At 35.1% G+C, this 27,833-nt stretch overlaps 1 protein-coding gene across 3 annotated transcripts in view; it reads left to right on the forward strand.

Annotated features, from left to right (window-relative positions):
• dock4 (dedicator of cytokinesis 4) overlaps positions 1-27,833 on the forward strand; it is an 85,628-nt gene that overhangs the window by 52,296 nt on the left and 5,499 nt on the right. For all 3 annotated transcript variants that reach the window (XM_051884240.1, XM_051884241.1, XM_051884242.1), the window contains 29 exons: positions 1,020-1,101; positions 2,259-2,429; positions 4,672-4,864; positions 5,241-5,365; positions 8,939-9,073; positions 9,159-9,257; positions 9,376-9,470; positions 9,562-9,637; positions 10,697-10,797; positions 11,751-11,809; positions 11,898-12,046; positions 12,495-12,580; positions 13,198-13,224; positions 13,316-13,411; positions 13,521-13,581; positions 13,767-13,860; positions 15,442-15,590; positions 15,977-16,063; positions 16,479-16,583; positions 18,337-18,478; positions 20,202-20,368; positions 20,783-20,869; positions 21,089-21,265; positions 22,749-22,832; positions 23,235-23,354; positions 23,911-24,038; positions 24,297-24,417; positions 26,387-26,468; positions 26,633-26,742. In XM_051884240.1, the coding sequence (XP_051740200.1) occupies positions 1,020-1,101; positions 2,259-2,429; positions 4,672-4,864; positions 5,241-5,365; positions 8,939-9,073; positions 9,159-9,257; positions 9,376-9,470; positions 9,562-9,637; positions 10,697-10,797; positions 11,751-11,809; positions 11,898-12,046; positions 12,495-12,580; positions 13,198-13,224; positions 13,316-13,411; positions 13,521-13,581; positions 13,767-13,860; positions 15,442-15,590; positions 15,977-16,063; positions 16,479-16,583; positions 18,337-18,478; positions 20,202-20,368; positions 20,783-20,869; positions 21,089-21,265; positions 22,749-22,832; positions 23,235-23,354; positions 23,911-24,038; positions 24,297-24,417; positions 26,387-26,468; positions 26,633-26,742 (3,208 nt within the window). The remainder of the gene's footprint in view (positions 1-1,019; positions 1,102-2,258; positions 2,430-4,671; positions 4,865-5,240; positions 5,366-8,938; positions 9,074-9,158; positions 9,258-9,375; positions 9,471-9,561; positions 9,638-10,696; positions 10,798-11,750; positions 11,810-11,897; positions 12,047-12,494; positions 12,581-13,197; positions 13,225-13,315; positions 13,412-13,520; positions 13,582-13,766; positions 13,861-15,441; positions 15,591-15,976; positions 16,064-16,478; positions 16,584-18,336; positions 18,479-20,201; positions 20,369-20,782; positions 20,870-21,088; positions 21,266-22,748; positions 22,833-23,234; positions 23,355-23,910; positions 24,039-24,296; positions 24,418-26,386; positions 26,469-26,632; positions 26,743-27,833) is intronic.

The following is a 27,833-nucleotide window of genomic DNA, read 5'->3' on the forward strand; positions in this document are numbered from 1 at the left end:
ACCTTTATTGATCTTGGAACAGCATTCAACCTGTCAGAGCCCTCTGATTCTGGGGGTCAGCTCCTAAACTTTACAAAAGTTGTTAGGTGCATGAACAAATTTAAAGATATAAAGCATACGTCAGATTTACTTCACATACCCGATTAGGAATCTTGGAATAACATGTACCAGTCAGATATTAGGAATACTTTAAATTTGGGATTCATGAACAACTTACTTATTATTTGATGAAAATACAATAATAATATTATGAAGACAAAAACTATTTTTAATCAAACAAATTTAGCCTTGGTGAGCAGAAGAGACATCTTTCAAAAACATATAAAAAATATAGCTGCAAGCAGCGATACAGGGCCAAGCCCCTGAAGGGGCTGTAGCCCAATGTGGAGCAGGAAGAGCAAAAACTGCAGAAATTGAATGTACATGAAAAACAGCTGGTTCAGGAGTACAGGTGAGAATGAACTCAAAATGAGCAGAAGTTCAGATGAGAACGTCTAAGAGGAATAAAGATTAGTACAATGCTTACCCGGATAATAAAGGAATTGAAATACATTAGACACAACATTACACACAATTTTATAAAGTTACCTGACACGGGATTCAAACCCACAGTCTCTGGGTCAGGCACCTGTCACTCATCTTGTTGCGCCACTTGGAAGACGTGTGCTCACCCAGATGCCAAATTTCCATAGTTCAAGTGAGAATGAACTTAAGTTTCTATTTTTGTAGAAATGCACCGCATCTTATACAGTATTTTGCCGGTTACTCCACATAAGTAAATTACAATCGAGGAATCATGAAAGCCCTAAACGTGAGCATGCAAACATTTTTCTTCTCCCTAGAGATGTCATTTCAGAGGCTTCCTAAAATCTCGAGCACTGCCTATGAATAATTTGTAATATTATGCATGTTCCCTGCAGGACAAACAAAAATGTACAACATTCAAACATAAACAGCAAAATTTAACAAACATATTTTTCATGCTCCTGATGTCTAATATTCACGGTTTGTGTCTGCAGGGATCTGATCCGTGTGTTGAAGTGGTATGTGGATCGTATCATTGATGCTGAGCACCAGGAACAGATCCAGCAGGTTTTGAAGGTGAGAACGTTAACATGCGCTTCATTCAAGATGTGTGTCACAGTATGTATGCAAATCTATGAGGAAACATATGCACCCTATCTCTCTCTCTCTCTGTCGGTCTATCATTTTGAAATAACCCCCTGCTGGTTCTCTGTCCTGATCTTCTAAGCTTCCTCTCCAGCAGTTATAAATACCCTTGATGCATCTGTTCTACCTCTCCAGCCTCTCTCACCCACAGGAACTTCTTTTCTTACCCATCATGCAATTAAGCTTCAAACATTTAGTCTTTTCTTTCTTCATTCGCCCGTTCTGTTTTTATGACCTGCCGTGGGACCACCAGGCACATTCTCCAAATGCATCCACGTTCGTTTACACCCTTCAAAGGTGTTATTTGAAAGCAATTCCCACTTTCTAACCTTGAACCCTTCAAACCTCTTTGGATACAATGCGTTCCATTCATCTTTTGGTATTTTTGCTCTTTCTGATTGAAATGTTTAAAAACAGAAAATGCACTTTACACAATGTCTGCAGATTTATTTATTTATTTTCAAAAAGTCATAATTGATTGATAATTTATACTTTTTTAGCAAGTAAAAGGCCTTTTAGTATAATTGTAAAAACGACCACCTTCAGGTCGAAGTTCACGTGTCTTTTTGCTGTGAAATTTTTATAAAGTAAACATATAAGAATAACTTTCATATTGTTAGTATTATTTCAAGATGAACACTTACTGGACTGAAGGACTGGCCCTACAATAAAAGCTACAGAGCTTTGATCTTAAAACTAAGCATTTAAATTTCATCTTAATAAGACATTATTATTGGGAGATATAGAGTGACAACTGATTTATATGCATTTTATGTAAGTAGTCTGCTATACTGCTATAAAAATCTTATTGATTTACATTAAAAGCTTTTTTTAATCAGTTTGGGCTTCTGAATAAAATTGATGTGTTTGTTCCTCCCTGAGCATGAGCTCCATATTCTCACTTTATCAGTCTATATGAGCCTGATGTATCAAATATGATACTCATCAAAAACAGATTTGCAAAGTCTTTTCTTTATATTTTGTCTAAAGGTTCAATAAACTGTTTCATTTAAAAATTTAGTAATTTTTTTTAAATGTGGTGAAATATTAATTTCAATAACAGTTGTTTGATGTCATATGGCTTGCAGGCGTCAGAGTACTTGTTTAAGTACATTGTGCAGTCAAGGCGTCTGTACGCGGCAGCCACCGGAGGCCAGAACGAAGAGGAATTCCGCTGCTCTATTCATGAGCTCTTCAAATCCATCCACCTGTTCCTGTCTCATGAGAGTAAGGGCATCAGCCCCATCACACACACACAGGTGAGACACACACCTACACTGGGTACAAGTTCACACACTTCTTTTACAAAAAGTATGTACTGCACTGAGTGATAAGAAAGTATGTACTTCTATTGCAACTATGTAGTAAGCTGGGATTCCAGCATTTGAGCATACTATACCATCATAAAATTACATATTTACAACCTAAAGTGGTTTAGTTTCCAGAGATCCAGTTTCTATTTTTTTCTCAGCAAAGATCTGAACAATCATATTTTAGCAATTGGACCAACAGAAATCGTTGTTTCCGGCAATTGTTATTTCTGTGTCACATGCTGCATTATCGTTTGATTTTACAATTTAAGGGAATTTTCCATAACAGCGCTAAAACAAAGTTCTTTGTTTATAAAAGTCCTTTTCAATTTAAAAGTCTCTTGCGACTCATTCACTCGTAAAGTTTGCCCCATCTAATGGCGTATTAATGTAACTTTCACTCAATCCATATTACGCACTAATGGACCCTTTCTCAATAGCAAATACAACATATAATTTGTATAAAATATTTAAATTATAAGCAATAGCCATTATAAATAGACAATATGAAATAAACAAAATTGTACAATTCAGTCAAACGTACAAAAGCAGTGCTCTACAGGATGTAAGTTAAATATAGCCTTAATATTAAATTATTAAATTTAACATAGCCTAATTAAATTTGCTCAGGAACAAGTAATAGATTAATGAGACCAAAGATTGCCCATTTTATGTACCCAAAATGAATTATATCTCATGTTTAACCACTATACTAACCAGCGGCAAATCCTTGAAGCACTGGCCGAGATGAAGATGTTCTCGGTGGGTACACGAGCACTGAACGGCCGCTGACGACCTGGAGCTTGCATCTCCGAAAACATCTAAACAAATTGTAAAATAGGCGCTATGATTAAATACAAGTCACATATTTCAGGTCTAAACAACTACATTCTCGCCTAAAAAACTCTTAAAACTACAGTTCGTGGTACAACAAGTGTAGTATTCGTAAAAAATACAGTGGATTTGCTCGGCCGCCATGACAGTCGCTTCAAGCGGAGTGATACAAATGGTGAATATATATATGACATTTCCTATAACTACTCAATTATTGTGAAGCAAGCATGCACATTAGGAAGACACAAGCTATCAATGTTAGAGTACAGTACTTCTTTTTCAGCCCCACCCACATTTGTTCTGCTAGCATAGCAGCGTTCAAAGCTCAGTCAGCCCATGGAGAGTTAAGCCAGCCTTGATATACACAAACAGAGACGCCTGCTGTGTGTGCTAAAAGCCTGCCACACACTGTCACGGCCCGCAAGCTCAGAGTCAGCTGAGCCATGTGTGTCCACCAGGCAGAGAGACCCGCTCCCGTTCTTTTCGAGATTCATTTCGTTCCGACGAGCGTTAACGGCGGCACAGTGGGGACGCGCACACACATTCGCACATTCACTCACACTGAACTCGCACACAGGTCTGTTCTTGTTATGGCGGCCCAGCAGGAGAGCAGATTTCAATTAACACAGCCAAGAAAACAAAGCGTCTTTGGACACCGCGGCATAATCCAAAGCACATGCAGGCGACTGGATCTGTGCCATATTCGTGTCACCACAATATTTCTGTGTGTGTGCATAAGTGCCTTTGCTTACATCTGTTGTTTGACGTCCCCTACCACACCAGAGGAACATTTTCCCACTAAATCAATGTGCAAAATGTGTTTGGAGGAAGATGATAGCAGTTGTATTACAGTGACAAAACTGCACAAAATACACACATACTGCAGCACATTACACATATTATTAAAGTTGGCATGAAACGGTAGTTACGATAGTCTTTTTTTTTCCCTATTGTGATGTATATTTGAGTGAAACGGCTTCTCGAAAAAGAAAAACTGTAGGGCGCGACTTGATTTTGTCTGTTGGGAATTGATTGGATGGTTGTGGTTTGCTATTGGTCGATCTTATGTGAGTGACAGGTTGATCCCGCCCTCTCGCCAGTAGATGTCGCTGCAAGAGGGAGGGGAAGTTATTTTGGTTAAAGATTATGAGGGCGCATGAAGTTTTAAAAATATTAATGTGCACAGATAAATAGTTTATCATAAATACTGCAATATTCCATAAAAAATCAAGATTGGTCTATTTTGATTTCATGGTGACTTTACATTTTATCTCTTGGGTATCGTCTAATGAGCTTCACTTTTTTTTTTTTCATTTTAAACAAACACTTAGCGGCATGTTTATTGGCATTTTCTCAGGCCGTGTTCCTGAGATCGTTCCCGACTGTGTGCTGCGAGCTGCTAAAGATCTTCAGTATGAGAGAGGTGGCAAATCTGGCCCGTGACACGTTGAGCAGCCTGCCCGCCCTCACGCACAATGACTGCCCCCTACAGGCCGTCAAACTGCAGTGCATGGCCAAGACTGTGGAGAGTCCACTTTACGTCAATCCGGGTAAATGATCACACGCAGTTTTCTGTTTTAAAGCATTTAAAAATGTAAAATTATTGCTGAAAACACCATAAAATGAAGATTAGGTCTATTAGAGGCCATCTAAATGCTAGCGTCTATGCTGTTTAATCCTATAAAGCCTGAAAAATGAAATAATAATTTTTTTTTTTTTTTTTAATGGAACGGTTTATTGAACTTTTTGATAAAATAATATATATATACTTGCTAAAAAGTATAAACTCAATCAGACGACAGAAGGCATGTAGTAGATTGTGTACAACAGGTTTTTTAGCAAAGTTTTGATCATGTTGATCATTAAGAGTCTTTCTAGGGTTAAAAGATGCTTAAATCTTATATGTGTGTGTTTGTGTGTTGTCAGAGTCGAGGTGTGTGTTGTTACCTGTAGTTCTGCGTCTGCTGCACACACACCTGCAGGAGCAGAGGGAGCTGGTTCTGTGTGCCAACATCCTCACCAGCATGCTGACGCTCAACATACCCGCCACGGTCAGACTCGCACTAAAACTGCTGCTGCAGTCATTTCCTCACCGTTTAATTAACTGTCATCTCTGTTTATTAGTTAGTTTCTAGCTCTTGTCCTTTTTTAATTTCTGTTTTTCCCCTTTAGAATTGCTGGTGAGATTTGGTACTTATTTTAGTTGCTGATTTTGTATGGAGAAAAAATAAAAATTGTATTTAATATGCTCAAATTAGGGCTTATTACAAATTATATGAACATTTTTATTAGTTATCTAAAAATAAGTTTAGAAAAATTTATAAATTTAATCATGACCCCCTGATCTGTATGCAAATTTCACAATGAAGTAACCATTCTTAACCTAAAACAGAGGTTAATTCAGTGATCTGCCACTATAATATAATGTGACTTTTCATATTAATATACAGGTGCTGGTCATATAATTAGAATATCATCAAAAAGTTGATTTATTTCACTAATTCCATTCAAAAAGTGAAACTTGTATATTATATTCATTCATTACACACAGACTGATATATTTCAAATGTTTATTTCTTTTAATTTTGATGATTATAACTGACAACTAAGGAAAATCCCAAATTCAATATCTCAGAAAATTAGAATATTGTGAAAAGGTTCAATATTGAAGACACCTGGTGCCACACTCTAATCAGCTAATTAACTCAAAACACCTGCAAAGGTCTCTCAGTCTAGTTCTGTAGGCTACACAATCATGGGGAAGACTGCTGAAAAAGACCAAAAGACGTCCATTGACACCTTGCACAAGGAGGGCAAGACACAAAAGGTCATTGCAAAAGAGGCTGGCTGTTCACAGAGTTCTGTGTCCAAGCACATTAATAGAGAGGTGAAGGGAAGGAAAAGATGTGGTAGAAAAAAGTGTACAAGCAATAGGGATAACCGCACCCTGGAGAGGATTGTGAAACAAAACCCATTCAAAAATGTGGGGGAGATTCACAAAGAGTGGACTGCAGCTGGAGTCAGTGCTTCAAGAACCACTACGCACAGACGTATGCAAGACATGGCTTTCAGCTGTCGCATTCCTTGTGTCAAGCCACTCTTGAACAACAGACAGCGTCAGAAGCGTCTCGCCTGGGCTAAAGACAAAAAGGACTGGACTGCTGCTGAGTGGTCCAAAGTTATGTTCTCTGATGAAAGTAAATTTTGCATTTCCTTTGGAAATCAGGGTCCCAGAGTCTGGCGGAAGAGAGGAGAGGCACACAATCCACGTTGCTTGAGGTCCAGTGTAAAGTTTCCACAGTCAGTGATGGTTTGGGGGTGCCATGTCATCTGCTGGTGCTGGTCCAATGTGTTTTCTGAGGTCCAAGGTCAACGCAGCCGTATACCAGGAAGTTTTAGAGCACTTCATGCTTCCTGCTGCTGACCAACTTTATGGAGATGCAGATTTCATTTTCCAACACGACTTGGCACCTGCACACAGTGCCAAAGCTACCAGTACCTGGTTTAAGGACCATGGTATCCCTGTTCTTAATTGGCCAGCAAACTTGCCTGACCTTAACCCCATAGAAAATCTATGGGGCATTGTGAAGAGGAAGATGTGATATGCCAGACCCAACAATGCAGAAGAGCTGAAGGCCACTATCAGAGCAACCTGGGCTCTTATAACACCTGAGCAGTGCCACAGACTGATCGACTCCATGCCACGCCGAATTGCTGCAGTAATTCAGGCAAAAGGAGCCCCAACTAAGTATTGAGTGCTGTACATGCTCATACTTTTCATGTTCATACTTTTCAGTTGGCCAAGATTTCTAAAAATCCTTTCTTTGTATTGGTCTTAAGTAATATTCTTATTTTCTGAGATACTGAATTTGGGATTTTCCTTAGTTGTCAGTTATAATCATCAAAATTAAAAGAAATAAACATCTGAAATATATCAGTCTGTGTGTAATGAATGAATATAATACACAAGTTTCATTTTTTGAATGGAATTAGTGAAATAAATCAACTTTTTGATGATATTCTAATTATATGACCAGCACCTGTATATATATACAATTATTGGCACCCTTTTATTTAATACTTTTTGCAACCTCCTTTTGCCAAGATAACAGCTCTGAGTCTTCTTCTAAAATGCCTGATGAGTTTGGAGAACACCTGACAAGAGATCAGAGACCATTCCTTCATGCAGAATCTCTCCAGATCCTTCAGATTCCAGCTCCATGTTGGTGCTTCTTCTCTTCAGTTCACTCCACTCATTTTCTTTAGGGTTCAGGTCAGGGGACTGGGATGGCCATGGCAGAAGCTTCATTTTGTGCTCAGTGACACATTTTTGTGTTGGTTTTGATGTTTGTTTTGGATCATTGTCCTGATGGCAGATCCAGTTACGGCCCATTATTGGATTTCTAGCAGAAGCGGTCAGGTTTTGATTTTTTTATCTGTTGGTATTTGATAGAATCCATGATGCCATGTATCTGAACAAGATGTCCAGGACCTCGAGCAGAAAAATAGGCCCACAGCATTAAAGATCCAGCAGTATATTTAACCGTGGGCATGGGGTACTTTTTATCCATGTGTGCACCAAACTCATCTGGTGGGTTTGCTGCCAAAAAGCTCTTTTTTTTAGTTTCATCTGACCATAGAAGCTGGTCCTGTTTGAAGTTCCAGTCTTGTCTGACAACTGAATATGCTGGAGATTGTTTCTGGATGAAAGCAGAGGATTTTTATTGAAACACTCCCGGAGCAACTTGTGGGGATGTAGGTGCTGTTTAATAATTTTTTTTAGGCTTTCTGAGACTCAAGACTCAACTAATCTCTGCAATTCTCCAGCTGTGATCCTTGGAGAGTCTTTGGCCACTCAAACTTTCCTCCTCACCGCGCATTAGGACGATTTAGACACAGGTCCTCTTCCAGACAGATTTGTATCATTTTTAGTTGATTGGAACTTCTTAATTATTGCCCTGATGGTGGAAATGGGGATTTTCAATGCTTTAGCTATTTTCTTACAGCCACTTTCTATTTTGTGAAGCTCAACAATCTTTTGCTGCACATCAGAACTATATTCTTTGGTTTTACTCATTGTGATGAATGATTAAGGGAATTTGGTCTTTGTGTTTCCTCATGTTTATACTCCTGTCATGGCTTTACAAGTCATGGCTGGACAATTTCATGTTCATGATCACCCTGATGTGCTAAAAAAAAATTGTAAATATGAATGGGAATATACTTCAGAGATATTTTACTCATAAAAAATTCTAGGGGTGTCAATAATTGTGGCCAACATGCATTGGAGAAAAACATTTATTTCATAATGTGATTTTTTTTTTTTTTTTTATTTTTTTTTCCTCAAAAAATGATTCCTCAAACTGAAACTGATGTTTATTCAGTGATTTACTCTACTAACACGGTAATATAATGGAACTTTTGTTAGTAAACATTGATATGTGATAAATTGTAATTTAATTTGATTCATTCATCTGACAGCCGTAAAAATATTATTTTAAAAAATGTAGATGAAAAATGTCATATCATATAATTAATAAATGTAATAAAAATAAAGGTTTATTCATTTGTATGTATCAAAATAAAATAAAATAAAATCATTCTCTCTGTTTATCTCTCTGTAGGAGTGTGGCGTGTCTGAGGAGGTGAATCTGGTCATGGAGAGTCTGTCTGGAGTCTTACTCAGAACTATACTGGAAGTGACAAACCGGCCTCAGCCTGCTGCCTCCTCCCTGCGCCTGCAGTACCAGGATGTTACCGTGCGTCTGACCTTTTCTAATGACCTTTACTTTGGGAGAAGTATTTCAGTATATTAAATAACACTCAGATGTGTTCGTGTTTCAGGGTGAATTTGTTGCCTGTTTGCTCGCATTGCTGCGGCAGCTTAAAGATAAAGAATACCAACAGCTTCTCAGCAGATTTCCCACTAAAGATGAACTAACGGTAAAATCATTTTGTAAACATTACTAGAGTGCAGTGCAGCTGTTTAACCAGCCTACTCTTCTGTGATAATACTAATTGCAGTAGTCTAACTGGACGATCTCTTGCACTGGTTTCCCAGAGTTTCCTCCTGCAGTTATTCACCGTCTTCAGAATACTTATCCGACAGGATATGTTCCCAAAAGACTGGACTGTCATGCGACTGGTTGCTAATAAGTAAGAGCTTGGAAAACAAACGATTCGTATGTAATCTCATTCAACCATAGAAATGTTTTATTGTTTGACGTTTCTGTTTGTTTGTGTTTAGCGTCATTATTACCACCATCTTGTATCTCTCTGATACCCTGCGAAACAACTTCCTTAATGAGAAATTTGACTTCAAGGTAAGGAGATTTTCCATTTTATGGATTCAGTAAGATTTCAAATGCTTAAATGAATGAATGCTTAAAGACATAAAGACATTTATAATGTTTCAAAAGCTTTCAACATGTTTCTTGAGCATCAGCATATAAAAATGATTTCTGAAGGATCATGTGACACTGAAGACTGGAGTAATGATGCTAAAAATTCAGCTTTGCATCACAGGAAATAAATCATATTAACATAAAACATTCATTTTTTTTTAATTGTAATAATATTTCACAATATTACTGTCTATTTTGTTTTGATGGGAAAAATGCAGCATTGGTGAGCATAAGACACTTCTTTCAAAAACATAAAAAAAAATTAACAAACCCAAACGTTAGTGTTACCTGACACGTTTCCCTGGAAATCGAACCCATGACCTGGCTGTTGCTAACAGCAAAAGTTCTCAAATGTAATATTTTTATAATAAAATCTGTGAAACATCTGCACATGATATTTATTCTCACCTTTTAAGTAAAAAAAAAAATACTTTATTAACATGCAGTTGTTTAAATACTACAGATTATTAATTAATTTTCTGGTCTCCAGAGTACTAGAATATCAGAGAAAAATTTGCATATACTATATAAAATTCATTAATGATTGCCTGTCACTTTAAATATTTAATTAATTATGTTAATATATTCAGAAATCTGTGGTACACTGTATATGTGTGAAAGCAGTATATCTAAAAGCCACGATCTCACATCTACACTATAAAAATATATGATCAAATAACCTACTTCTGACATCTAAATGAAATAAAATATTTATTAATATATTATATTAATAAACAGAATCAACCTGAATTCAGTAGGTCATTTTTGAAGGTCCGATGAAGTAGAAATATTTCCTTAGGCTAACAACTACATATTGTCTTTCTTTACAGTGTGCTGCTGTATGACATCAAAAATTACTGCATAGGAGAATTCTCTTTTTTCCTTATCTCCTGGTGCATCCTGGGAACATGATAAACGTGTGCCTGCAATGCAGATAATAATAGTCAGCGTTTTAATTAGCTGTCTTTTTATCTGTAGGTATGGGAGTCCTATTTTTATCTCTGTATAATATTCATCAACCAGCCTTGCCTCCAACTGGAAATGTTCCCGCCCTCCAAGAGGAAAAAAGTCCTGGAGAAGTGAGACCCCTTCCTGTTTTTTTCCTTTATGTGATCAGAATCCTACCGAGAATGAGATTGAAAGATTTTATGGTGTAAAATAACACATTCTGTGTAATGAGATGCTATCACTAGCAGCTGGTTTAGGGATTTATTGTATATTGGCTAATTTGTTTTGTACTGTACGCATTTTGCAAGCTGCATCATGGGAAAACCGTTGTAATATTACCACAATGGCTGTGTCCGAAATCATATATTCTCTAGAGTAGGTACTTACTTTGTGAACTCTAATAGTATGAATTAGTGTTGTCAAAAGTACCAACTTTGATACCAAGTCAGTACTGAAATTTAAAAAATGTGACGATACCAGCATTTCCTCCTAGCATTTTGAGTGCTGTTGAGAGATTAAACACCTCTGATTGGCCATTGTGTTCACGCGCTCAACAGATATGTCTGTCTATTTACAACATATTTTTGAAGCGTTGATCATTGTAGCCAATCACAGACATATCTGTTGAGCGCGTGAACACAACGGCCAATCAGAGGTGTTTAAGAATCCACTCAACAGCGCTTAAAATGCTAGGGGGAAATACTGGTATTGTCACATGGTACCGTCTTGGTACCAAAATTGATACTTTTGACAACCCTAGAATGAATGTGTGTAGTATGAATGTAATCTATACGTACTACATTCGCCAAGTTGTCATTATCACATGACCTACCAGCGTCAGTTGCGTCGCTTCACTGCCATTCACAAAACCTCTCCCGTGGCCTCATGGGAAAGTGTGCTTTTCAGAATCTTGCCAGAAGTAGTAGGTCATCCAGGTACTTTTTTCCTACTCTTTTATGAGTACTTCATTTGTCACACACTGTTTTTCGCCTACTATATAGTAGGGAAGTATGCGATTTTGGACGCAGTCAATATCCTTTTCTATAACCACAGATTTGATATGATTATATTTGTGTTTTTAAAGGTACGGTGACATGAGAGTGATGATCGGTTGTGAGATTTTCAGCATGTGGCAGCATTTGGGTACATCTTTCCGTACAAATCAGCATTGAGCATTAATGGAGTCACATGACTGTAGTGTTTAAGAGCAATACATGGTGTTGTCTTCCAGGTGACTATAAGTTAAATCTCATTCCCACCCTGATTGGCCCGTTCATGGAGGTGACTCTGGTACCACAGATGGATCTGCGGAACGTCCTCATTCCCATTTTTCACGATATGATGGACTGCGAACAGCGACGGAGCGGCAACTTCAAACAGGTGCTGAAATCGCAGTGACATAAACATGTTTCAGCGCGCGAGAGCAGCGTGATGTTTATGTCACAGTAAATTATGTGCGGGCGTCACAGTAAAATGCTGTGGATGCCAGGAAATCTAGCTTGTTTACTAAGACTGTGACACTTTTGAATGGAATATAATTTGAAAAGGATTGTCAGCAAGAGTTTGAGCTACTCATGCAGATTTAAAGTTAAACCATATTTGGTATACAATTTATTTTCTAAATCATTTTAAAGGGGTCATGTGATTTACAGTTTTTCAATTGCTATGTCAATTATCTTGCAGAAAGCCCTTCAAAATAATGATAAAAATTGCAAATGCATGATTTATGATGATGTTTTTGGTGCAGGAAACCTTGACTAATATTATAAATAGACTTAAAAAACATGCTTTATAAAGGAAAAATAACATTTTTGATTTGTCTCTAAAGGTGGAGGCCAAACTAATAGACAAACTAGAAGGTCTGATGTCAGAGGGCAAAGGAGATGAGACTTACAGAGAGCTCTTTAACAACATGTGAGTCCTAATTCTTTTTCTTTAAAGAAATTAATACGTTTATTCAGCAAGGATGCATTAAATTGATCAAAAGTGACAGTAAAGACGTTTATAATATTACTAAAAAATTATTTTTCAAATAAATGCTGTTCTTTTGAACTCTCTATTCAACAAAAAATCCTGAAAAAAAAACTGTATCATGGGTTTCACAGAAATATTAAGCAGCACAACTGTTTTCAACATTGATAATAATAATAAATGTTTCTTGAGCATCAAATCAGCATATTAGAATGATTTCTGAAGGATCATGTGACACTGAAGACTGGAGTAATGATGCTGAAAATTCAGCTTTGCATCACAGGAATAAATTACGTTTTAAAATATATTCAAAAAGAAAGCACTAATTTTAAATATTTATAATATTCCACAATATTACGGTTTTTACTGTATTTTTGATCAAATAAATGCAGCTTTCAAAAACGTTAACCTACTGGCCACAAACGGAAGTGCATAAATACAAAACAATTATGTATTTTATATAAATATAAAATATTACAAAATATGAAATACTTCAAAATATAATTTTAAAAATATATTCTATTAAAATATACTAATTTTTTTCTATTTTTCTGCATTAGAATTCCGTTGTTTGGTCCATATCCGAGGTAAGACCATCATTAAATACTATGTACTATATAGAGTCATTGTTTTAAATTAGTTCAATTCCTAAAATATATCTGAATACTGTGTGTTTAGTCTGCTGAAGAAGATCGAGAGAGAGACCTGGAGAGAAAGTGGTGTTTCCCACATCGCTACGGTCACACGGCTAATGGAAAGATTACTAGATTACAGGTAAAGCAGACACACACACACATCCATACACAGACTGTATACAGTATACAGTACAAACACACTCGTGTTTCATGCATGAGGGTCAGAGGTGTTCTTCATCTCTTCACAGGGACTGCATGAAGATCGGAGAGGTTGATGGGAAAACGATGGGATGTACAGTCAACCTTCTGGTTAGTTTGGATATTACTGATGTTTTGTCATTTATTTGTCATGTATTTTACTTGAGGTCAGAGAACTTGTTTTAACATTAAAAAATGACACATTTTACCTTTTATTTATTTTAGTTGTTTGGTATTTATTGAGATGATCTTCAGAAAAAAAGGATGTTCTGCTCACTTTGTCCTGTTCTTTTCAGAACTTCTACAAAACTGAGTTGAATAAAGAAGAAATGTACATCCGTTATATTCACAAGCTCTATGAGCTGCACCTGAAGGCACAAAATTACACCGGTAATAATCGCTCAGTATATTTGGGTTGATCTGTATCATTTTCATTTGACAGTATGCTTGATTATGTTAATTTTATACTGTAGCCTACCTATCAAAATTTGTGGAATAAGTCAAATATGTCAAAATAATGAATAAGTAATTTCTGCACCAATTAATTTTAAATTATTTAAATGTACGGTAATCTTTTAATAATTAATATTATTTATTTTTAATATATAATTTTCTAATAATAATAATAATAATAATAGTTTCTAATATAAATTATTTTTATTTTCATTTTTTTATGATCTGTGTAACTGTTGAATAATAATAATAATAATAATAATATTTTTAATTAAATATAAATTATTGTAATTTATTATTAATAATTTGTTTTTTATTTCATTTAATTTTTATGATCTGTGTAACTGTTGAATAGTAATAATAATAATAATAATAATTTTTATTTTTATTTTTATGATCCGTGTAACTGTTGAATAATAATAATAATATTTTAATTAAATATAAATTATTGTAATTTATTATTAATAATTTGTTTTTTTATTTCATTTAATTTTTATGATCTGTGTAACTGTTGAATAATAATAATAATAATAATAATAATTTTTATTTTAATTTTTATGATCCGTGTAACTGTTGAATAATAATAATAATAATAATAATAATAATAATATTTTAATTAAATATAAATTATTGTAATTTATTATTAATAATTTGTTTTGTTTTTTTCATTTATTTTTTATGATCTGTGTAACTGTGTGTTGCATAATAACAATAATAATAATAATAATAATAATATTTTGTATTTTAATTTTTTAATTTTAATTTTTATGATCCATGTAACTGTGTTGAATAATAATAATATTTTGTATTTTCATTTTTTATTTTAATTTTTATGATCCGTGTAACTGTGTTGAATAATAATAATAATAATATTTTTAATGTCATTGTAATTTATTATTAATAATTTTTTTATTTCATTTAATTTTTATGATCTGTTTAACTGTTGCATAATAATAATTTATTTGATAAATTATTATTTTATAATTTTTGATTTTTTTTATGATCTGTGTAACTGTTGCATAATAATAATAATAATAATAATAATAATAATAATAATATTTTTTATTTTAATTTTTATGATCCATTTAACTGTGTTAGATAGTAATAATAATTTGTATTTTTTTTATTTTTTTTATGATCTGTGTAACTGTTGCACAATAATAATAATAATAATAATAATAATAAAATAATAATAATGTTTTTTTTAATTTTCAGTTATTTACGATCTGTGTAACTGTTGCAAAATAATAATAATCATCATCATCATAATTTGTGTTATAAATACTTTTTAAATGTATTATTTTATGATCGGTGTAACGGTGTTGCATAATAATTATAATAATAATAGTATTATTACTAATAATAATAATTTTGTATAATAAATTATTATTTTTAATTTAGTTAAATTATTTTTAAATGTTCAATTTTTTGATCTGTGTTACCTAATAATAATATATATGTATATATATTTTAAATTTTCAGTGTTTTATGAAATAATTGTTTAAATGTGTGTTGCAGAGGCGTCATACACCCTCCTGCTGTACGACGAGCTGTTGGAGTGGACTGAAAGGCCTCTCAGAGAGTTTCTCACGTACCCCATGCAGAGCGAATGGCAGAGGAAGGAATGCCTCCATCTCACCATCATACACAACTTTGACAGAGGGAAAGTGAGTCCATCTCTCATTTTAAGATGCACTTCACCCACCATAAAGTCATTCATGTGACTAATAATGCTTATTGTTGAAGGATCTGGGCAGCTAAATAAAAAGCTGTTCACACTGCAGATATTTGCAGTGACAGTGTGACTGGAAATCCTTTATTTTCAATCACAATTGGATGATGATCAGCTACTGTGACCATTAGCAACACAATATATCTGTGTACAAAATAAGAGCTGTTCTTTTCTTCCTACATACTGCCATCTTGTGGCCGAAACTTATAGCTGCAATTACTCACCACTTTGATAAGAGCAGGGGTCCTTCGTCTATAACAAAAAATATACTTTATTGTATGAAGTGTTATTGTTATTTAAAAACTGAACTCTTCCTTCCAGTGCTGGGAAAACTGCATCATACTGTGTCGAGAACTGGCCAATCAGTACGAAGCGTATTATGACTACAGGAACCTCAGCAAAATGAGGGTGAGTATTCCTGTTTACAGACCATTTGTGTATATATTTATGTATGTAATAATTTTTTAATTTGTATTTGTTAATTTTTTTAATTATTTTATTGTTGTATTTTTTTGTTTAGGTTTATTTTTGCACACCCTAGTCTGCAATTCAAACATCCACATTATGTTTGCAGTGGCTTTAAGTACAGCACTTATTTGAACTAGATTGAGTTGTTATTACAGCATGTTCATTATACTTATGGCCAATTGTTATCCTAATGAGGCGTTTGGCTTTAACTGTTAAATTGAACTTCCCCATTAGTTTTTTTGTTTATTCTGTTACACAGTCGATTGCTTCACAGATTGTGGCAGTAATTTGTCATATTAACAGCTGTTTGTGTTGCATTGTGCTCAATGGTCTGTTTTATTTGCGTTCTTGATAGATGATGGAAGCCTCTTTTTACGACAAAATAATGAACCAGCAGCGTCTCGAGCCGGAGTTCTTCAGAGTCGGGTTCTACGGCAAGAAGTTCCCCTTCTTTTTAAGGGTACAATTCTTATATATTATATTTATATATATGTAAGCACATGTATTATTTATAATATATTATAAAATGGTTAGTTCCTGTCCTGATTGGTCAATATCTGTGTTCACGATAAAACAGATAAAACGGATATTCACCCAACGGTTCTGTGTATCACTACACAACACCCTTAGCAACCACTCTTGGCAATGTAAACTGTATGTTCTCAATTGATATTTGTTCATTGAAGGTTACTGTATTATGTAGAAGAGTATTGTGAGAAAAAGATCGAGTGAGCGAGTTTATTACCCGTATTCAGATTTAGCATTTTCCTTCAGGTCAGTCTTATGTTCATAATAAAAAATCTGTTTAAATTTCTGATGTATTATCTTGTCCTTTTAACAGTTAAGGGGTTTTCCTGTGACTGACAGCGCTAGTCAAAGCATTTATGAGTTGCGTCTTGTTCAGTGTTCACAACAATTCAGTCTTTTCAATATAAAAGTCTTCACTACTGACTGACACACTCATAAAGACAGTCTTTGCCGCTATCTAATGGCGTAATAGTGTAACTTCTGTTGCTGTTCACTATCAGGGACTATTTTTTTCCGGCGGAAGGAAGCCTTTAGTGAAAGTTTACTTCATGAAAGTTGCATTGATACATATTTTTGGCTTTAATATTTGTATTGTGTGGTAACTGTTTTATAAAAGCATTAAGGTACTCGAGGCTAGTGCTGTATCGTGAATAAGTCATGACGGAAGGGGTTGCCAGGTTGCTTCGCGTCATGCGTAACAACGCCCTTCAGCTGTGACTTATTCACGATACACCACAGCCTCTCGTACCTTATTGCTTACATATAAAGGTTCATTATATTAGGTAAATATTTTACAGATGTCGTTGTCTTGTTTTAAACATGTTTTTAAGTTTTAGTATACCAAAAAAATCTAATCTAATCTATAATATAATATAATAAAGGTTTATTATTTTAGGTAAATATATAAGAAATAGTTCACCCCAGAATATAATATAATAGTCTATAATATAATATAATATAATATAATAATTTAAAGGCTTATTATTGTAGTTAAATACTTTGCAGATAGTGTTGTCTTGTTCATAAATTGTTTTTGCAGTTTTTTAAGCAGTAGTGTATCCAAAAATGACCCAATTACCCCCCAAAAAAACCTGGTCACAATGTTGTATGATTACAATTATTCAAAATAACAATTATTTTAGGTAAAGATTTTACAGATATCATTGTCTTGTTTATAAATTGTTTTGGCCTTTTTTAAAGCAATAGTTGACCCAAAAATAAGTGTTTGCTCACAATATTGTATGATTACATTAATTAAAAAATGTCTACTTTCATGTTTATGGAATAAGTATATGCAGATTTTGAATGATATGAGGGTGAGCAAATAATGACAGCTTTTTAATTTTGGGGTGAACTATCCCTTTAATATTAAAATGTTGTAATCTTTATCCTGTAATTCAACATTATGTCCTCTAGGTGGCACTTTTCTTCCAGATCTCACTGTAACTCATCTATAATTTGCTACTTTCTCTTTTAATTGAGCTATTTGGTTTACCAAATGCTGTTCTTTGTATTTTCACACCAGATCCTTTTAATGAGAATGGAAGGGAAAGTGTAAAAAAAAATTAGGATTGAATTATAAAAGATTTATTCTGTTCACATTCAGTCCCTCAAAGAGTCTGTGTTGTGTCTAGTTCCTTCCACTTTCCTCATTACTTCTTTCTGTGTGTGTTGCTGCTGAACAGAATAAAGAGTTTGTGTGTCGAGGGAACGATTACGAGCGTCTAGAAGCCTTTCAGCAGCGGATGCTCAGCGAGTTTCCTCACGCCATCGCAATGCAGCATGCCAACCTGCCTGACCAGACCATCCACCAAGCGGACGCGCAGTGTATCCTTAAAGACCTTTTTGTTGTTTTTAGTAAAGTGCCCTTATTATGCTTTTTTGGATATTACATTTGATGTACTGTGTAATATAGCTGTTTGTGAATGTAAAAGGTCTGCAAAGATCAAAATGTACGATAAATGGAGTTATTGTTTCCCAGAAGAAAGAACCTATTCTGATCGGCCTGAAATGAATCGTCAGTAAATCCAGTCCTGCACGAACCTACGTAGGTTTGTAACATATTTGGTCTTTTTGGGTGTGATAAAAAACATGCCGTTTTTGTGTGTGTGTCCCTTTTAAATGCAAATGGACTGCTGCTCCCGGCCCCCTTTCCAGAAGAGGGCGGAGCTTTAACAGCTCGTCCTTCGGTTGCTCAACAACAACAAAGCTGGACAATCTCACGCAGCCAAAATGACGATTGTCAGTAACAGTGTTCAGCCTTACATTGTTCAAACTGGAGTCGGACACTGATGGAGAGACTCAGGAAGAAGTTTTAGAATGCAACTGGACGTTTCTGAATGGTTAGTGGATAAATTTATGTAGTTGCTGTGGAGTTGATTCAACTCATCGACTAGCATGTGCCGTCATGTTAATCCAGTGTTGAATTGACCCTCATTTGTGAAGAAGTCCGGCGTAAAATGACGGCATGATAACAACACTCTACTACAACAACTCTTCCTCTTCTCTAAAGCAGCCCAACATGGCCTCACCCCCTTTGTTGCGTCTTCCTTGGGGCAGGGTTTATGTAAATTTTGGGGTTTGTGATGTCACTAACCCAGGAAGAAGCTTGCTGTAGTCCCTATCAGCCATTCTTAAAAAGCGATATCTGTAAAAGAAAATATCTCCCTTTGCATTGAACTTTGAGCGTTGTAACTTTGCAGACGTTGTTTATGCTCAAACAGCAACATTACACTAACTAAAATTTAAAAATTAAAATCATAATCATGGACCCCTTTAAAATAGCATAATAGGGGCACTTTAAAAAATTTTCATTTCATTTTTTCTTTTTTGAAAGTTACATTAAAACAGTCTTATAAACTTTTTCCCCCATTTTTTAAATATACAAAACAATATACTAATGACGTATATTGTTTTACCTTTGTCCCAGTTTTTCAATATTAAAATATGAAACTTGTGCTGTAATTCCTGTGCACATCACTGTCTCTGTATTTTGAAAAAGTTTGTTCTGTAATTAATTGGATTTGTTTATTCAGAACGGTACAGTACAAGTTCACATTTAATTTCTTGAGATTGCCAAATTGCTCCTCGAGGGTTCGTAGATGAGGGCTGGTGTTAGGATAAGGGCAATTAAAGAGTGGAGAAGTGCTAATAGGGCAGCTGTTGGATGTGTAAACTGTTGGTCGGCAGCCAGCAGCACAGTTTCTAATCAGATGGGTATCTGAACTGAGTTCATGCTGCTCCATGACCTCTTCTCTGCTAATGATCTGATAGTTGAGTGTATCTGTGGCATAAGTTCATGAGTAGCTCAAACTTCTTTCAGAGGAAACTAGTATTGCTCGATTAAACTTTAGGAGACTTAAGTCTCTGTTTCATTTAAGTATCACCTTTGTCTCAGATGTTTCTCCTCAGTCCTATAAAAATAAGTGATGATATTAAGTTGAAACAAATGAGAGAATGAGATTACTGCAGTCTCTGCATGTGAGTGTTAACTGACTATTGTGTGAAGACTGAATGTGCTTTGTAAGTTCCTTAACTGGCCGTGATTCAGATCTGCAGATTTATGCTGTTAGTCCTGTCCCTGAAAACCAGGACGTCCTGCAGAGAGACGGAGTGCCCAACAACATCAAGAGCTTCTACAAAGTCAACCATATTTGGAGGTTTCGCTATGACAGGCCTTTTCACAAGGGCACCAAAGACAAAGAGAATGAGTTTAAGGTGTTGTAGACTTCATCTATCTATCATCTATCTATCTATCTATCTATCATTCTATCGATCTATAGTTCTGTCTGTCGTTCTGTCTGTATATCTGTCTGTCTGTCGTTCCATCTATCATTCCCACTATTGTTCCTTAATTCGTTCCGTCTACCGTTCCGTCTGAACGACTATCGTTCCGTCTATCGCTCCGTCTGTCTGTCTGTCTGTCATTCCGACTATCGTTCCATCTATCTATCTATCTATCTATCTATCTATCTATCTATCGTTCCATCTGTATCTATCTATTGTTCCATCTACTGTTCCATTTATAGTTACATCTGTCTGTCTGTCTGTCTGTCACCCAGATGAATCTGGAACAATTACATTTTTGAAAATCAGTATTATGATGTTCATGTTGTTTGTGTTGTGTTGTAGAGCCTGTGGGTTGAACGGACGACACTGACCCTCGCTCAGAGTTTACCTGGCATTTCACGCTGGTTTGAGGTTGAGAAAAGGGAACTGGTGAGTCATAACTTTAAAAAAAGCAAACATTTTACAAGACACTTGTAGACTTCAACTCTTGATAAATCATAATCATGGCCAGTCACGTACAAGGCAAGGTTTTTCCAAGCACTTCAGTACTGTCATGAATTTAAAGCTCCTGAGATGGCACGTCCGCCATCAAAACAATCATTTAAACATAAACAGAGAAATCATAACCTCAGTGTGCTTTCAATATAGGTGGAGATGAGTCCCTTGGAGAATGCCAGCGAGGTGATTGAAAATAAGACGCTGCAGTTGAGAACGCTGATCGCACAGTGTCAGATGAGGCAGATGCTGAACATCAACCCTCTCACCATGTGCCTGAACGGAGTCATCGACGCCGCTGTCAACGGAGGGCTGGCTCGATACCAGGAGGTACGGGAATGGATGGAGAGCAGTCTCAGTCTGGTTCTGGTAGATTAGGGGTGGACTTTGGGTTGGCATTTTATTTCACTGACTTGAAACTTGGATCAAAAAAGTAGAAAAGAATGGGGGAAAATAAAGTGGCCCATTGTGCAAAGCTGATAAGACCTACAGTATTCACACAGGCTCAAATCTTGTCGTTTACAAGCTAAAGTTTCAACATAGTTTAACTACTACAACATTAGGGGCTTTCGCACCAGAGGAACCTTTTCATAGTTCCTAGAATTATTTGCTGAAGTACCTGGATTTTTCTGTGTTCGCACCGCAGGAACTAGGAACAATTTTAGTTCTAGGAACTCCTTTTGGGGGATCTAAATTAGCTCCTACTTCAGAGTAGGGTCTAAACCAGCACTATAGAAGCTATCAGTGATATAAGTGTACGTTGATTGGTCAAACGCATGTCAAACACCGACACCCAGCATTTTTAAAAAGCCTTGTAAACATATTTACTTCACGAACATGGAAAACAGCGATAACGGCATTTACCTGCTGTCTGCAGGGTTGTACTTTTCTCCGCATCAGGTCAGGTGACTGATTAATAATGTTAATAGCAATATTACTGTTATTTACTCCCAAATACTGATTGAATGCATATGAAATTGATTATTTTGTATTCAATTCCAGAAAAAATACAAAACAAAAAAGCAACAAATCTTAGAAAATTGTTTTTACATTGACAAAAATCCTCTAGGTTTCAATGTCATGTCAAAAACATGTATATATTTCTGGCGTTTTATGAAACAAGGCAGTCAAAATATTGAACTATTGTAGTCCAGAATGCCTTGACTTTGTTGTTGTCTCATGGTCTTGACAACATGAATTGTCTGTGAAGTGATTTAATGGTCTGAGTGTAATGACTCCAGTTTCACCTTATTCCTTTTAGCAAGATGAAAGACCAGTTTCTAGCTGTTGTTTTCAGTGAAACCCTCAAAAGAGCATTCAGTGGATGTTTAATGACTACCCCACATCCTCACACTTCATAGGACTGTTTGCTGCATGTATCTCTGACAGTTGCCAAGCAACAGCATGTTGAGCACTGGCCTTTTGTGAGCATTAGCTTCAACTAAGTCTATTAAAAAGGAAGAGCTAACTGCAGGGGTCCTCCTGAATCCCAGCATGCACCTCACTGCACAGATGATGAGTTTACCACAGAGCACAGGGCTGCAGTTCTATGAAAGCCGGATCAAAATGTCACTTACACATGACAATTAGCATGATAGATTAAACAAGAGTCGTAGAAACATTCTCAGCGTTATTGTAATGTTGCGTAATGGTTTCTGAGAAATGAGTAGGAGTGTAGGTTAGTTTACAGCAGAGAAATGGCTGCGAGACATGCAGTGAATTTCAATGTGTGGGTTTATTTATTAACTCTTCTTTTCATAAAAAAAATTAGACTGAATACAAATGATGGACGCCTCTCTACTTTCTCTCGCAGGCATTCTTTGCGAAAGATTACATTGCAAATCATCCAGAGGACGGAGAGAAAATTACTCGTCTTAGGGAACTGATGTTTGAACAGGTACAAAACCAATAGTTTTGATGTGATGTGACACTCATTTTTTGTCTGCTAATTTATTCAAAAATATATAAAAAATTCAATTCATACATACATTGATACATTTAAAGAAGCAACTTATCAAAAATATAACATTTGTGCATTAACAATTAATTATATTTGACTTGAAAACTGAAAAATATATTTTACATAAAAACAAAACAAAATAATTAATATTATTTTACTTTTTACTTGATGGTTTTTCCATATTACATACACTCAATAAATTTATTTATTTATTTTTTTTGAAAATTATATATAATTTTTTTTAACCATATAAGACCAGTATTCATACAAAGAGCACATTTTTCTTTTTTTATATAGCATATGTAAATATTTAGTTTGTTCTCTCTGACTTGTTTACAGGCCCACATTCTGGAATTTGGTTTAGCTGTGCATGAGAAGTTCGTCCCGCAGGATATGAGGCCGTTACATAAAAAGCTTGTTGACCAATTTCATGTAATGCGCTCCAGTCTGGGAATTCAAGTATGTTTACTGTTACACTTGTACATATTAGATACATATTCACAGGTCTTTAAAGCTGAATAGTGTAAATTTTTTGATGTTAAAATGCATATCCTAGCTTAATATGCAACTGTAAGTAAGCCATTTGTAGCTTGATTTCCCTGAAAAGTTTAACACTGTTTAGCAGCAAGTTTAACACGTTACAGTGCTTTCAAAACATTTTTGTTTGTTTGAAAATCCCGACCAGGGGTGCATTTCTCGAAATCATCGTTTGCCAACTATGGTCGTAAGTCCCATCAAACTCTATTGGTAACGACGGAACTTGCGACCATAGTTCGCTTTGGGAAACGCACCACAGTCTGACATAGCAGCACAGGCTCAACCAATGGCATGGATTAGGGGCGGGGCTATTGATTTTAACTGACCAATAGCAGATGAAGAGAGAAGCCTGTTTGAAAAGTTAATTTGCTTAGTGCCACTAGAGGCGCTGTAATTACACACTTCACCTTTAAGAAATGGTGGTATTCATTTCAACCAATAAACCAAGTGCTAAAACAGTTTATATTTTGTCATCCAGCCACAAGAGTTTCCCGCTTATGTGCGAGTTAGTCCACTGCATTTTGCCAATGGCAGTCCGCGCACATGTAGGACTCCCGTACCTAATGCCATCAGCCCAGAGGGAGGCCGAATCGTGGCGAGACGCAGGTTTGTGTCATCTTATCCGCATGTTGAGACTTCTTCTGTGGATTTTTGTGACACGAGATAAAATGCTTTAAGTTCAGAGATAAAAAAGTTTTGTAAAAGTTTGAGAAGTTGAACTCAATTCAAATCACAGCCAAGTAGATGCTATTTAGGAATGCTTATGTTTTGCATCAGGGTTGACAGATTGGCAACGAGAACACACCCACACGTTTGCTAAATTTATCCTGAGTCTTTCTCTTGTGTCTTTCAATTCCCTTTCAGTCCTCTCAGCTATCCAGCCGTCAACCGATACTCCTCATCTTCACTGTCATCACAGGCCTCAAACGAAGTGAGCAACATCACCGGCCAATCAGAGAGCTCGGATGAGGTCTTCAACATGCAAGTGAGTTATAATATGGGTATTACAATTTTAAGATGACATATATATGAGCAATATCACACGAGTAGGAGTGCGATATGGCTCTATATCAGCACGGTTGTGATTCAGCCGAGTGCCGTAGGTATATAGAGCCATATCGCACGACTACAACACTACATGTTTATACGACAGTTCCACAGCACAAGTGTGTAAATAAATAAGAAAAAAAAACAGGGTGTCTTAAAAAAAACCCTCTTGTGTGTAGAACTACTTCCTTCCGCCACAGATTCAACAGATGAGCCCAAGCCTCTGTTACTAAGGCCGTGTGTCCACCAAAGCATTTTTTCCAGCAGCTAGCGTACTTTTCCAATTGTTTTCAATGGGAGCGGCATGTTTTTTAAATGCCAGGAGCGTTAAAGGGTTAGTTCACCCAAAAATGAAAATTCTGTCATTAATTACTCACCCTCATGTCGTTTCACACCTGTAAGACCTTCATTCATCTTCGGAACACAAATTAAGATATTTTTGATAAAATCCGATGGCTCAGTGAGGCCTCCATTGCCAGCAAGACAATTAACACTTTCGATGCCCAGAAAGCTACTAAAGACATACTTAAAACAGATACAACATTCATTTTTCAGGTCAATCTCATATTCATAATACGCTGAGGAAAGTGATATCTTTGTCGTAGTATCCTTTCAATGTTTTTTTCCCATGACAACGCTGGTCAATTTGGTTGTGTCTTACAATGTGTTGTTGAAAGTAAAAATAATGTCCTTGTTTACAACCTTGTTTTAGTCCCTTTCAATATAAAAGTCTTTGCTACTGACCCATAAAGACAGTCTCTTGTCGCCATCTAATGGTGTAACAATGTAACCTGCACTGAAGTCACCATCACTAACATCACTTTCTCAATACCAAATTCTATCACTAAATACTACTATTTATTGTTGTCAAAAGTACCAACTTCGATACCAAGTGTGACGCTTTGAGCGCTGTTGGGTGGATTTGTAAACACCTCTGATTGGCCATTGTGTTCACGCGCTCAGCAGATATGTCTGTGATTGGCTACAATGATTAACGAACGGGAGCGTTTGAAAATACACGGAAGTGTTTGAATTTGAAAGCAAGTCCGCTGATAGACAGCTGCTTTCAAACGCTCCCGTGTGTATCTGTGTAAGCGTCTAGTGAAGAGCGTCATTGATGTCTATTTACAACATGTTTTTGAAGTGTTGATCATTGTAGCCAATCACAGACATATCTGTTGAGCACGTGAACACAATGGCCAATCAGAGGTGTTTAAGAATCTGCTCAACAGCGCTCAAAGCGTCACATTTTTAAAATTTCAGTACTGACTTGGTACTTGGTATCGAAGTCGGTACTTTAGACAACACTAGTACTATTATATATATAAAATATTATTTATTGAGCAATAATATTTAATACACAATAGCCATTGTAAAAGTTTTTTTTTTTTTTTTAATGCTGATACAGCATTAAAATTATATAAAAATATATAAAGTTATGAAACTTTGCCCTCAGCCAAAACTATCTCTATAATTAAACTGAATATTTGAAGTTTGAACAACTACATTCTTGCCTAAAAACTCCTAAAACTAAATTCTGTGACACAACAACAGTAGTATTTGTAAAATTATAGTGGGTTCACTCCTCCACCATTGACGCTCACTGTGAGAAAGCTACAAGCGGCTTGATTGAAACGGTGAAACGGGTTCACGTGGTGATACTGGTAGAATATCGCATGGCTGGAAAGACCTCTCAGCCAATCAGATTCGAGAACCTGGTGTATAAATATATAAAATATTGCTTATTAATACTAATATGAATGTATACAATTACTTATAGATAATAAGGCTATATAGTAATAACCTTTATGTTATTTCCATCGATAATTTATATTTATATGATAATTTTTATTATTTAAATCACAATTATACTAAATCACATTATGTGTCTGTTGCCTTTTTTCTAGCCCAGTCCATCTACCTCAAGTCTCAGCTCAAATCACTCTGGCTCACACAATGTGAACAGCTCTGCACCCTCCAGCAATAGAGGTGAGTGAATTCAATAGACTATAAGCAATCCGGCACTCGAAAGCAAGCAGTACTTACCATGCCTCGCAACATAATTGGCATCATTTTGCAGCATTGCCTCATTTCCTCTGTTATTTCGTATCCTTTCAACGGGTGCACTACGTGTCTTTATTCCTCTTCATTAGCTTCACCACTGCCGTCTGACAAGCACAAGCACTCCAGAGAGAACGCCTGCCTCTCTCCGCGGGACAGACTGTGCAGCGGCATTTTCCCCAGCCCGCTGGACCCCACACAGGTCAGTGCAGTTGTACCTGCACTGTTTAAAGACACATTTAACAATTACAAGCGAAACACAATATTCAGTGGGAAATCATGTAGTGCGGGGCTTCATTTTTATCCATCAGGATTTGATTGTTGTGATTATTATTTTAAATTCTCATAAACTTACATTGAAAGATGGACCCAAGCCATATCTAGAGACCATAATATTTAAAAAATTTAAGGGTGGACCCTTGATTTGAGTCTGTAAGTAACCACCCAGAACAACTTAGCATCCACAACATCCCAGCAGCCACACATGATATTCAAGTATTGTGGTGGAGATTTGGATGACTCATATATTCTTTAAAATTTTTATAATATTTATTTTTAAATTTTATATATATATATATATATATATATATATATATATATATATATATATATATAATATATATTTATATTTTTTTTTATGTGTGTATATTTTATATATAATATTTAAAAATATATATATTATTATGTATTAAATATATTACTTTTTCTGTTCACATTTCATCAGTAGAAAAGAAAATAAGAAAAATTTAATTTAAATAAATATTGAAAAAAAATAATTACGATATGCAATATATAATGTAAAAATAATATAAATGTATATTGTCATATATATATTTTTGTAAATAGTCTAAATAATTTAAATAATATAAATATTAAGTATTACAAATATTTATTGAAAATAATAATTACTAATTACTATATGCATTATATAATAGAAAAATAATATAAAAGTATATTATATTATGTCATGTATTATGTATAATTTATTTAGATTTTGTGTAAATAGTCTAAATAATAATTTAAAATATAAATATTAAGTATTAAAAATAATTTTTTGAAAATAGTAATTAATAATTATATGCATTATATAATAGAAAAATAATATAAAAGTATATTGTCATATTATGTCATATTTTTTTTGCAAATAGTCTAAATAATAATTTAAACTATAAATATTTAGTAAAAATTATTTCTTGTAAATAGTAATTAATTATATGCATTATATAATGTAAAAATAATATAAATGTATATTATATTGTCATATATTATATATAATTTATTAAAAAAAATTGT

Source organism: Ctenopharyngodon idella, chromosome 24 (genome assembly GCF_019924925.1).
Source record: "Ctenopharyngodon idella isolate HZGC_01 chromosome 24, HZGC01, whole genome shotgun sequence".
In the NCBI taxonomy this organism is placed as follows: Eukaryota; Metazoa; Chordata; class Actinopteri; order Cypriniformes; family Xenocyprididae; genus Ctenopharyngodon; species Ctenopharyngodon idella.